Raw genomic sequence first — 14,103 nt, 5'->3', positions numbered from 1 at the left:
AGTGTCCACAGCTGTGGCCGTGTGGGGGAAGTCTTGTGCTGATCCCTTTGAAGTGGTTTGTGTGTCTGTGCCATAAAGTGGGTCGTTTCACCAACAGGATTACCATATCAGTACTACAGATGAATTCGTGTACGGAAGTGGTTTTTCTTCCGCACTTGTGGGTTGCCTGTCCCACGTTCACTTCTTTCTACAAATGGGCTTATATTTGTATAAGGGTTTTGACCCTGATGTTGGAAGCTGCTCTCTTGTTGCTGTTTTTTTGTGTTTTTTTAAATTTTTTTTTTAGCGTGGGTGGGTGAGGGATTGTTAGCAAGCCAGGCATGTCCACATGAACACAGCCCATGAAACACTGATGCAGATTATGACATGTTAATATATGTGTGCAAATTTGTTCGTTCTTTTGTTTAATGCCTATACACAATTGTGATTTTAGAGGAAAAGCCATCCCCTTCCCCACCCCATCCATGCCTCTTATCATCACTGCTTTCTTCATTCTTCTCTCCTCAGTTTGCATCTCAAAAAAAGTATGAATAAAATCTAACTACAAACTAATTACTCAACCAGTAAAATTATGATATAGAGCTAGTGGGGCTCCTGATTGAAATTTGTATACCATTTAAAGCTCATAATTAAACATTTTAAAGCTCATAATCAAACATGTGTATGTGAAGAGGATTAAGGCACTAACAAGTTGGCAGGTAAGTGAGGAGACAGCCCTTCAGTGTCATCCTGACCTGTAAGCTGTGTCTTATCTCAGTGAGGAGACAGCCCTTCACTGACATCCTGACCTGTAAGCTGTGTCTTATCTCAGTGAGGAGACAGCCCTTCAGTGTCATCCTGACCTGTAAGCTGTGTCTTATCTCAGTGAGGAGACAGCCCTTCACTGACATCCTGACCTGTAAGCTGTGTCTTATCTCAGTGAGGAGACAGCCCTTCAGTGTCATCCTGACCTGTAAGCTGTGTCTTATCTCAGTGAGGAGACAGCCCTTCACTGACATCCTGACCTGTAAGCTGTGTCTTATCTCAGTGAGGAGACAGCCCTTCAGTGTCATCCTGACCTGTAAGCTGTGTCTTATCTCCGTGAGGAGACAGCCCTTCACTGACATCCTGACCTGTAAGCTGTGTCTTATCTCCGTGAGGAGACAGCCCTTCACTGACATCCTTACCTGTAAGATCTGTCTTATCCTCAGTTGTGTGACAGTCCTTCACTGACATCCTGACATATAAGCTCTGTCTTATCTCAGTGATGTGACAGCCATTCACTGACGAACATATTCATCGGCAGCAGTCAAGGGACTAAAACGGGGATAAAATAAGATTACTTGGATAACTCCAGGATCAAAATTAAAGACTCCCCCCCCTCCCCACCCCCACAGATATATGTTTGTTTGGAAAAAATGTACAGACATGCATGCTCTACACAAATCAGTGTCATATATTTCCCAGCATACAGTTGCATTTTCAAACTACAGTCTACCAGCTGCATTCATGCACTCAGCAGCTGTCTCTAAAGTGATATTGTGTTGAAATCAATATCGACCAGAAAAAAAAAAAGAAAAAAAAGGAATATGTTTCCTGGCTTCTTCAAATACCGCTTTTTAAAGAAAACAACCTGCAGTAGAATGCATGGGTGGGACTATTCGCCAGTGAAACTGATTTCCCTATTGGCCTACAAAAGATCCTTTATTTTACTTTGTCTCTGTGTTAAGATTAACATTTGTCTAAGTGGCTCCTAGATCGTGACTGAAAACTTTTTAGTGTTTCAAAAATTAATTGGTCCAACCATGATAAAGCAGCTATCAACTCATTTCAGACTCTTCGTGTGGCTCAGAACATGAAATGAAAGTGGAAAGTAAATCATGTTATTTTGATTATGTTTGATTTTGGTCATAATTCGAGCACTTTTCTTTTTCGTATGTAACACATACAGGGAGTGAATGTGAAACAAATATAAGATTTGTGTTTTTTCAAAATGATATTTTTGAGAGGGTGGGGGGAAGAGAGAGAAAAGGGGAAGTGATGTGTTTGTGTGTGTGTGTGTGGGTGGGTGGGTGGGTGGCTGGGGTAGGGGAGAAGGGTATATTTTTGATGAATGTAGATGCAATTTTCAAAAGAGAGATGGAGGAAGGGAGGGGGGAGGGCGGGGGATGGAGGGATTCTTTCTTGATGCTCAAAAGATGAAGAGAAGTAAAGAATAACCCAGATATTGCGGGAGAGATGCTTGACAGGCGGGTGATGGAAAAAACATCAGAGCACAGAGAGCAGCTGTCAACATAGGTGCTGGGCACACAATGCAGGACCCATCTGTCACCAGCTTCCTCATCATGCGCTGTACATGTGGGCCAGGCAGCCACACCTCGCTTTATGGCAACACGCTTTCGTCTTGCGGAATGTATCCGCAGTGCCCTGTCAAGTGCAGTGGTGGCCTAGCGGTTACTACATCCACCCAGGAAGCGAGAGAATCTGAGGATACAGGATGGAGTCCCACGCCCGCCAGAATTTCCTGTCCCTCCACACGACCATGAGTGGGTCGGTCTAGATGCTAGTCATTCGGATGAGATGATAAATCGAGGTCCTGTTTGCAGTATGCTGTTAGCGCGTAAAGAACCCGCAGCTTTAAAAGAGTTGTCCCTGGCAAATATGAACAAACATCTACTCTTACACGTACGTGCATACGCATGACTTGAAACCTGACTGAATTCCTCCATTGGGATGCCAGGGGTCTTTCAGTATTGATAGCATCCCCGCCTTCTGGAAATTCTATTCTAGAAATTTCTTCTTTTCTACTGCTCTATTTCTTTTTTCTTCCTTCACTGTTGTCTCCTTTTTATGCATTCCCAATCCATTCCCCTTTCTTTTTCTGAGCAAGCCTCAACACTTTTTTTTTTCTCTTTTCTGCAGTCCATGATGAACTGTCTGTGTTGTTTTGCTATGGCAATTAGGTACTGAGATTGTAAACACTAGGATGGGCACTAGCTGTCCATTCTGCAGTGTTATTTGCCTATATGGCCCTTTTTATGTATCTTTTGTTTGGCTTTGAATTATTGGGTTTTTTTTTCCTTATTTTGCGGGTTTTTTTTTTTTTTTTTGTAATCTGGAGATGATGAATTAAGCGGAATGGCAACGTCATCAGCACAGCCAAATCTTATTTGCCCTAAGGAGCTTAATGTTTAAGATAATGTGTCATGAACTGTATTTTGTAGGTTTATCTTTGTGGGTTTGTGTGTGTGTGTGTGTGTGTGTGTGTGTGTGTGTGTGTGTCTGACAGTTTTGTGTTCAATGCGGTTGGACATATGTGTACTTCGGCAGTCCTGATATGGCCCTGTGCGGTCGGCTGGACTATAAGCAACAATGATAACAATAATAAGAATCAGAATGATAGCCTGACTGAATGATACAGGAAACGAATGACGAGCACCAGGTAGACAGCCTGTTATACAAATGACTACGTGGCTGTAAAGCACTTAGTGTTTGGTCTCTGACCGAAGCTAGGTACTATTAAGGCACTTGTATATTATTATATAGTCATGCAGAGTGCATTCCAAACTGGTTTTGATGAACGTGTGCGCATTAGTCTTATAGGCAATGCTTGGTATGCTGTGCTGTCCTCTGACACATTGGTGGTGCCGTTGTCAATGCATTTAACACACTCATGCACACACACACACACACACACACACACACACACACGCACACGCACACACTCGGAGGCAAACGGTATATAAAATAGTATGGATTCCTCTCTTTGCCACAGATGTCTTCTTTTTTTTCTCTTTTCTTTCATTTTTGTTTGAGACTTACTGTTTACGACTGTGATATATAAATACATATATTTTTCCTTTGATGCTAGTTCATGATTGCTTTCCAGAGAGCGCCTTTGTTCCCCTCTCACCTTCAGTTGTCTGAAGAACCTTGTTTGGGTACAGTTAGTCCAGTCAGATGATGTACTATGTTTACTGGTGGTGCTATTGTCGATGTTTGTTGTTGACGTCTTTTGTTGCTGCTGTTGTTGTTGTTGCTGTTGTTGTTTTTCTTTTGCTACGTGTCCATTATATAACCTGGCTATGGCTGTGACACCGTGAAAGGTTTTTAGATTGTTTTGGACGTAGGCGGCCACTGACATTGGATTCTGCCCTGATCATCAGGTTGATTGGATTCTGCACACATGCGCGCGCATGCCTGCGCGCACACACACACACATACATACACACACACACACACACACACACTCACACACACTCAGGTACATCGTGACTGTTAAACTGGAATGAATTGATGAATACACAAATCTTTTGTGCAGCAGGTACTTAACGCACTTGAAAGAACCCCCACAAGCAATAACTTTTGTTAGCAAACCAAAGTCCATGTCAGTCGGGTTTCAATATATATATAAAAAAAAGAAGAAAAAGAGATGGGATAGACAGTAAATGAACACCATACAGTCATTGTTCTTCGTCAATGTAACCTTTACATATAGTGTTTGCTTTACTATATTTGAAAAAAGAAGTATTCCTTTGTACTTTCTTTCTTCAAGAAGTAGTAAATTTGGCACGATATTACTAGATAAAAAAAAAAATCCTTTATACTTTCTCTCATCATGAGGTAGTAATTTGAGTATGTCATTATAAGATCAAACGACAACAACAACAACAACATATTCATCTGTACTTTCTTTCATCATGAAGTAGTGGATTGAACACTTCTTTTTGAGATTTTAAAATATATATTCTTTTGTACTTGATTTTATCGTGTTGTTGTAATTTGGCATAGATTCACTAAATTAAAAAAACAGATTTCTTTGTACTTTCTTTCAGCAAGGGGTAATGAATTGGGCATTGTTGACGGCGCCTTCAGTCCTGGCAAATGAAAAAAAAAGTTTATGAGTTAAGCGGTGCAGTTACCATCATGTGTTGTTTATCATTATCATGTTCTGTGTTGAAGGAGCACCGACCGTGTCTTGGTCTCGCTCTCTGTGAGCTGATGGTGTTTTCAACCTGTGTACATCCCGCCATGGGATGCCAGAGGTCTCTCAGTATAAACAGCATCCCCCCCTTCTCGAAATAATGTGCGAAAATTTTCCTATTCTTTGTTCTTTTATTGCTCTCTTTGTTTCTACCTTTGTTGTTGTTGTTGTTTTTGTTGTTGTCTGTCTTCATTATTGTCTGCGTTTTCTGCCTTCCCAGTCAATACCGCCCCCGTCTCCACTTTTTTTCTCCAGGAAACTTTGACACTTTTCTCTCTCTCTCTCTCTCTCTCTCTCTCTCTCTCTCTCTGCAGTCTGTGATGAATTATCTGTGCTCTGGTGGCTAGGTAGTGATAATATAAACAAGTTGAGATGGGCACTAGCTGTCGATTTCGAAGTGTTTGGCATTTTTATGTGCTTTTAGCGTAGGTTTATTTTATCCTTATTTTACGTGTTGTTTTATTTTGTTTTATGTTACGATGACGAAGTAAGCAGAAGGGTTGACATGTTCAGCGCAGCCAAGCCTTAAGGCGCTTAATATTTGATAAAGTTTGTCATGAACTGTGCTGTTTTGCTCGGCTTTTTTTTCTTTTCTTTCCAAATGTGACGGGTTTTATAACTAGTTGGGCAGCCCTAAAATGGCCCTGTGCGGGCGGCTGCACTATGACCAACGACATCAACCCATTTCCAGCCCTACGTGGTTGACTTGGCTATGGGCGAAAGTGCAAGCAGAATAAATAAAGGAACCCCACCTCCCACCCCTTTTTTTCCCCCATTATTTACTGTGAGGACATTTTGCAGTTGTATATTGTTTTGAACATACTTTGCAATTGTACACATGCAGCATTCATGTCAGTTGGTATGTGTGTTTATAATTATGGTTGATGTTATTGGACATCACTTGAAATATTTGTGCAAGTAACAGTCCGTGTCGTTTCGATTTCTGATGACAAAAGATTTTGCCTGGATTAAAAAAAACAACAAAAAATAACCTCTCTCTCTCTCTTTATATATATATATATATATATATATATATATATATATATATATATATATATATGTATATGCACATATTTATACATGTATATGTATATATGTGTGTGTGTGTGTGTGTGTATGTGTCACAGAGAGAGAGAGAGAGAGAGAGATTTGAGGTATTTTCAAATGAATATTTACCCTAAGTAAAGTCAGTTCATGGTGGAAGGAACAAATCAACCTGAATGTTTTCTGAACCTAAACAATTTTGCGATCTAATTTTACTGGAGGTGCGTGTGTATATGTTTCTTCAGGATACCTCAGCATGGTCTGGTCCAGGCTTATCCTTGATCGTGCTGTGTTCATACCACACCGAGCGGGCGGACACGCTCATATTACATCCGTTCTTGGTCGTAAAAGCGCTCATACAAGACAAGACAGACCAAACGCCAACGGACAGACAGGAAAATTGTGCAATTCTGCAACATGTAGATCTAATGTTCTTGGAAAATGCTGTCGTTGTGATAAGAATGCATTCTAACACACACACACACACACACTCGCTCGCGCGCACACACACACACACACACACACACACACACACACACACACACACACACAAGGAGACACACATGTACATTTCTATACACATAGCATAGCGTGTACACAAAGACATACAAATATTCGTGTGGCATCGCATATTCACATATCTATTCACATAGCACAGCGCATTCATAAAGACATACAGACATACGCATGAACACGGACAATGTCTATACGTGCAACAGAACACACACAGGCGGACATTCATACTACTTCATTGCTCATTGTTGTTTTAGCCCAGCTGGCGACCGTGCAGGGCCATATCAGGACTGCCAAAAACATACAAATGTTCAAACGCAGCAACACAAACAAAACTGTCACACCAAGAAAAAAAACAAAAAAACAACAACAAAAAAACAAACAAAAAAACAACAAAAAAACAAACAAACAAACAAACAAAAAATCATACTTCGCAGTTTATTGTTGCTTTAGTCCAGCCGGCGACAATACATGGCCATATGCAAATGTTCAAACGCATCAACACAAAACTATCAATTCAAAAAAGAAAAGAACAACCCCACACGCACACTGGTGCACATTTATTTGTACAACACATAGATCTTTAGGTCATACATCACACTGTCCCCGTGGAATAACAAAGAAGAAAAAGAAGAAGAAGAAAAAAAAAAGACTGGGTGGGGGTGCAGAAGGAAGTCTTGCCGCCTCAGATGGCATTACAGTTGGCCTGCACCTCGTCCCACCCGTTACCGCAGTCGTCATCCCCGTCACACATGTAAGCCTTCTCGATGCAGATGTTGTTGCTGCATTTCACCTCCGCAATGCCGCATTCGGCCGTGTCTGCCAGAGGGGAGAGAAGGGGGGTGGGGGGGTGGGGGGGGGGGGTGGGGGTTGAAAGGGACACCCATTCAGTGTGTGATGAACTGAGCGATTATGTTGTACAACTAAAACAACCCCTCTCCTAAAAACACACACACCCCACCCCGAAAAGAAAAAAAACGAAAAAAAAACCCAACAACAAAACAACAACATATATGTAGACATGAAAATTACAATGAATGAATAAAATGAAAATAAGCAAATAAACATATAAAATAACAAATATTTCCCAACCTTGGAGATTGAGGATTACAGGATCCCCGTGAGCTTTCTCTTTTTCTTTCTTCTTCTTTTTTCTCTCTCTCTATCTCCAGTGTTCCTGTACATTCTTTTTCGAGGATCCTACATTCTTCCACGTGCAAGGTTAGTTTATCTTGTTTGTTTGTTTGTTTGTTTTCACTGGATCCCGCAGTCACTGGATACTTTCTTTGTGGACTGTTTCATTTTCAGAGAGAAACAAGGGGCGAAAACCCTTCATGGCTTCCGTGTGATTCCTGCTGATTAAAAAACAAAACAAAATGCGTGTGTGGGAAATGGAAGGAGCTATCAGTACATAAAGTCGTATTTTAGCTGATCACCTGAAACGGATGTTTGTCGAACCGAAACTAGTGTGTTGGAAACGGAACAATTCCATTCAGCTAAAGCAACCCACGTTGATCGGCATTTCATTGTTCACTCACAATGTCAGATCAGAGTTCCAAACTTTCCCCCGTCGCACAAAAACCTAATTCCGGTAGTCTCTTATTTCAGCTTATTTTCTTTCGGACTAACAATTGCCATTCTGCAGTTTGACGATATGTAAACTACAAAAGTTGATCCAGATTATATTATTTTTATGTTTACCGTCACAAACGAATTTTTTTGTTTTTGTTTATAGATTCACTGAAACGTTGCAGTGGTTTGTAGCAAAGTCTCAGCTAGCCACATCAGATCCGCATTTCACTAATATTCAGACTATGTATAGATTGATAAGTCTACATTCGATCATTTTACATATACCCCTGTTTTCCACGATTTTACAGCTCATTTAGTCCGTAACAAAAACAGCTGTCGCCTGCATGCTGAAGGAATCACACAGTGACCGACTTTTCAGGCAAGATGGCGGACACAATTTTAGAATTTAAGTAGTGTCATTCTGTGTGGTCTGCCCAGAATTTTCTTTTCTTTTCTTCTAACTGCGATCAAGAAACAACATGTCATGCTGTCTAAAATCCATCGGGAACTTAGCCAAGCACTTGTCTGGCAACGAACCGGGAACAACCAAAGAAAATATTGCGAATCCGAAGGTTTCATCTTTCCACCTATGATTGGTACGTGTGGAAATAATCCCCCCCCCCTCTCCTGACCACCCCCTTTTGTTTGATCCAGATTTGGTGTGGACATCCAAAGTATTCCAGAGAAAATGAATTTCTTAAACTTTACCATGGAGGTATGCACACACACACACACACACACACACACACACACACACACAACCGAAAAAGGCCACAGTATAAAACAGAATCACTTTTGTTTCCAGCCGCACGTGAACGAAAGAAAATGGGGTGGGGGAGGGGGGGGATGGAGGGACAGGGAGAGAGAAAGAGGTAGGGAGGACGAGAGAGTGTGCGTTGTTGCAGTTCAAGAGAGAGGGAGAGAGAGCGCAAATAAAACGAAAAGTACACAGCACAACACAACAACCGCTACCACTATCACGTCACCATCACCTTACTACCATAACCTATCATCACCACCACCACCATCAACACAACAACCACTACCACTATCATGTAACTATCACCCTACTACCATAACCTATCACCACCACCACTACCACCACCACTACCAAAAACACCACCACCACCATCACCAACACAACCTTCACCACCACTATCACGTCAACATCACTCCACCACTATCACCCATCACCACCACCACCACCACCACCGTCACCATCACCAACACTATCATCATCACCATCACAGCCTCCACCACCACTATCACGTCACTATCACCCTACCACTATCACCCTTCACCACCACCACCGTCACCACCATCATCACCAACACAACCTCCACCACCACTATCACGTCAACATCACCCCACCGTTATCACCCATCACCACCACCACCACCGTCACCATCACCAACACAGCCTCCACCACCACTATCACGTCACTATCACTCTACCACTGTCACCCACCACCACCACCACCACCACCACCACCGTCACCGTCACCATCACCAACACAACCTCCACCACCACTATCACGTCAACATCACCCTACTACCACAACCTATCACCACCACCACCACTACCACTGCCACCAACTGCAACAATGGACTGACCACAGTTATCTTCGTCGCTGTGGTCACCGCAGTCGTCGTCACCGTCGCATCGGAACTCGGAGGGTATGCACGGGCCGTTAGTGCAGTGAAACTGGTGGTTCCCGGAGCAGTCGCTCGCTGCACACAGCAGACACACAGCTAGGTGCTGCTGCACTACTGGACATGGACATAGTGTGTGTGTATGCTGCACTACTGGACATAGACACAGTGTGTATGTTGCACTACTATACATAGACACAGTGCGTATGCTGCACTACTGGATATTGACTCAGTGTGTATGTATGCTGCACTACAGGACATGGACACAGTGTGTGTATGCTGCACTACTGGACATGGACACAGTGTGTATGCTGCACTACTGGATATTGACTCAGTGTGTATGTATGCTGCACTACAGGACATGGACACAGTGTGTGTATGCTGCACTACTGTACATAGACACAGTGTGTATGCTGCACTACTGTACATAGACACAGTGTGTATGCTGCACTACTGTACATAGACACAGTGTGTATGCTGCACTACTGGACATAGACACAGTGTGTATGCTGCACTACTGTACATAGACACAGTGTGTATGCTGCACTACTGTACATAGACACAGTGTGTATGCTGAACTACTGGACATAGACACAGTGTGCATGCTGCACTACTGTACATAGACACAGTGTGTATGCTGCACTACTGTACATAGACACAGTGTGTATGCTGCACTACTGTACATAGACACAGTGTGTATGCTGCACTACTGGACATGGACACAGTGTGTATGCTGCACTACTGGACATGGACACAGTGTGTATGCTGCACTACTGGACATGGACACAGTGTGTATGCTGCACTACTGTACATAGACACAGTGTGTATGCTGCACTACTGTACATAGACACAGTGTGTATGCTGCACTACTGGACATAGACACAGTGTGTATGTATGCTGCACTACTGGACATAGACACAGTGTGTATGCTGCACTACTGGACATAGACACAGGGTGTGTGTATGCTGCACTACTGGACATAGACACAGTGTGTATGTATGCTGCACTACTGGACATAGACACAGTGTGTATGTATGCTGCACTACTGGACATAGACACAGTGTGTATGTATGCTGCACTACTGTACATAGACACAGTGTGTATGTATGCTGCACTACTGGACATAGACACAGTGTGTATGTATGCTGCACTACTGTACATAGACACAGTGTGTATGCTGCACTACTGTACATAGACACAGTGTGTATGCTGCACTACTGGACATAGACACAGTGTGTATGTATGCTGCACTACTGGACATAGACACAGTGTGTATGCTGCACTACTGGACATAGACACAGTGTGTATGCTGCACTACTGTACATAGACACAGTGTGTATGCTGCACTACTGTACATAGACACAGTGTGTATGCTGCACTACTGTACATAGACACAGTGTGCATGCTGAACTACTGTACATAGACACAGTGTGTATACTGAACTACTGGACATAGACACAGTGTGCATGCTGCACTACTGTACATAGACACAGTGTGTATGCTGCACTACTGGACATAGACACAGTGTGTATGTATGCTGCACTACTGGACATAGACACAGTGTGTATGTATGCTGCACTACTGGACATAGACACAGTGTGTATGTATGCTGCACTACTGTACATAGACACAGTGTGTATGCTGCACTACTGGACATAGACACAGTGTGTATGTATGCTGCACTACTGGACATAGACACAGTGTGTATGTATGCTGCACTACTGTACATGGACACAGTGTGTATGCTGCACTACTGTACATAGACACAGTGTGTATGCTGCACTACTGTACATAGACACAGTGTGTATGCTGCACTACTGGACATGGACACAGTGTGTATGCTGCACTACTGGACATGGACACAGTGTGTATGCTGCACTACTGGACATGGACACAGTGTGTATGCTGCACTGCTGTATATACACACAGTGTGTATGCTGCACTACTGGACATGGACACAGCTAAATGCTGCACTACTGGACATGGACACAGTGTGTATGCTGCACTGCTGTATATACACACAGTGTGTATGCTGCACTACTGGACATGGACACAGTGTGTGTGCTGCACTGCTGGACATGGACACAGCTAAATACTGCATTACTGGACATAGACACAATGTGTATGCTGCACTGCTGGACAAGGACACATAGTGTGTGTTTGAACGCTGCACTACATGCCAACGCTCAGCTTATATCAAGGATTGACATAAGCTTACAGCTGGGCCAACAGCAAAGTGAGAGCTGTAACATCTATGTGTTTTTTTTCACTGCGATGGGATGTCATTTACAGCTTAACCGTTGTGAAGGACTATGACTCTCAAAACTAGGAGGCAAGATTGCACTGGCTCGTGGTGCTTCAGTTTTGGGGGTTAGCTGGCCTTTGGGAACCATCCCAGCGCTGACTGTCCTAAAACCCTCTTGGCCGAGAGAGTGGGGCTGTAAGTTGGGCAAGACACTCTCCACTTTAATCAAATTCCAGCCTAGAAGGTCGGGACAGCAGTTGCCTCCTCTGCTGTTCTGATGGTCATTGTCGGACACGACTGACTATCAAACATTACTGGACACATACACACAGTGAGTGTTTGAATGCTGTACTACTGGAAATAGACACAGTGTGTGTTTGAATGCTGCACTTCTGGACATAGACACACAGTGTGTGTGTTTTTGAATGCTGCACTTCTGGACATAGACACACAGTGTGTGTGTTTTTGAATGCTGCACTTCTGGACATAGACACACAGTGTGTGTGTTTTTGAATGCTGCACTTCTGGATGTAGACACACAGTACAGACACACAGTGCATGTTTAAATGCTGTACCTACCTGACATAGACACAGTGTGTGTGTGTGTGTGTGTGTGTGTGTGTGTGTGTGTGTGTGTGTGTGTGTGTGTGTGCGTGTGTGTGTGTTTGTGTTTGAATGCTGCACTACTGGAAAGTGTTCTTCATTTCCGCAATGCTTGTGGAAGATGGACAGATAATGTCATTTAATTATTCTTCATTTAGATACCACTGTTGGCAGTTTTTATTTATTCATTTAATTTTTTTTTTATAATCCATTGGCTCTTAGCCTGGATCTTATCAAGTGTCTGCGTCCTTTATTTATAATGTCAGTTAGACGGGCGCAAAAGCCGAGTGGTTAAAGCGTTGGACTTTCAATCTGAGGGTCCCGGGTTCGAATCTTGCGACGGCGCCTGGTGGGTAAAGGGTGAAGATTTTTCCGATCTCCCAGGTCACCATATGTGCAGACCTGCTAGTGCCTGAACCCCCTTCGTGTGTATATGCAAAAAGAAGATCAAATGCGCACGTTAGAGATCCTGTAATCCATGTCAGTGTTCGGTGGGTTATGGAAACAAGAACATACCCAGCATGCACACCCCCGAAAATGGAGTATGGCTGCCTACATGGCGGGATGAAAACGGTCATACAAGTAAAAGCCCACCCGTGTACATACGAGTGAACGTGGGAGTTGCAGCCCACGGACGCAGACGAAGAAGAAGAAGAAGTAAAAGAAGAAGAAGAAGGAGTAATGTCAGTTTTTTTTCTGCCAGAAAAATTAGAACGAATTTGTAATACATTTGTAATAACTTCTTCTACATCAGAATGGCTTATTTGCTTTAATAGGAAATGAGACGATCTTTGAACTGAGTTAACAAGCCATACTCATTACCAACACCTTGACTGAGTATTAAAAAAAAAAAATTGGCATTTGGAAATATTTTTGCTGCATGCGTTTTTGTTCTTGTTGTTGTTTTTTGTGCTTGTTTTTCTCTTTCTCAAATGTTTCCAGTCTTCCTGTTATAAAAAAAAAAGAAAGGAAGAAAGAAAGAAGCACAAAAACGGAGGGAAGAAAAAAACAAGAGAACAGCAGCCAACAAAACACAACAACAACACGAAAACAAACGTACGGCAGTCCAGCTCGTCACTGTTATCGCCGCAGTCGTTGTCGGTGTCACATGTCCACTCCAGCTGAATGCAGCGGCCGTTGCGGCACCGGAACTCGTAGTCCCCGCACTCCCCTGCCACTGGGGCCTGCTCTGGGGTGGTCCACACACACGGCGACATCAACAACAACGCCGATGATGACGGGCGCAATGGCCGAGTGGTTTAAGCGTTGGACTTTCAATCTGAGGGTCCAGTGTTCGAATCACGGTAACGGCGCCTGGTGGGTGAAGGGTGGAGATTTTTTCCGATCTCCCAGGTCAACATATGTGCAGACCGGCCAGTGCCTAAGCCCCCTTCGTGTGTATACGCACGCAGAAGATCAAATACGCACGCTAAAGATCCTGTTACCAATGTCAGTGTTCGGTGGGTTATGGAGACATAAAAATACCCAGCATGCATGAACCACAACAGAGT

The 14,103-nt window shown here is 43.2% G+C and overlaps 1 protein-coding gene across 1 annotated transcript; it reads right to left on the bottom strand.

Moving 5' to 3' along the window:
• Positions 1-7,205: 7,205 nt before the first annotated feature.
• Positions 7,206-13,809, bottom strand: LOC143290102 (uncharacterized). The gene is made up of 3 exons (XM_076599390.1): positions 13,653-13,809; positions 9,706-9,822; positions 7,206-7,339 (listed from the first exon to the last, which is right to left on the bottom strand). The coding sequence occupies exons 1-3, from the start codon at positions 13,807-13,809 to the stop codon at positions 7,206-7,208; spliced, it is 408 nt and encodes a 135-aa protein (XP_076455505.1).
• Between the last annotated feature and the right edge of the window lie 294 nt (positions 13,810-14,103).

The sequence above is a fragment of the Babylonia areolata genome, chromosome 15, assembly GCF_041734735.1.
Source record: "Babylonia areolata isolate BAREFJ2019XMU chromosome 15, ASM4173473v1, whole genome shotgun sequence".
Classification (NCBI taxonomy): Eukaryota; Metazoa; Mollusca; class Gastropoda; order Neogastropoda; family Buccinidae; genus Babylonia; species Babylonia areolata.
The sequence above is the reverse complement of the archived record's forward strand: the minus strand, read 5'-3'. Positions and strand labels throughout refer to the sequence as shown.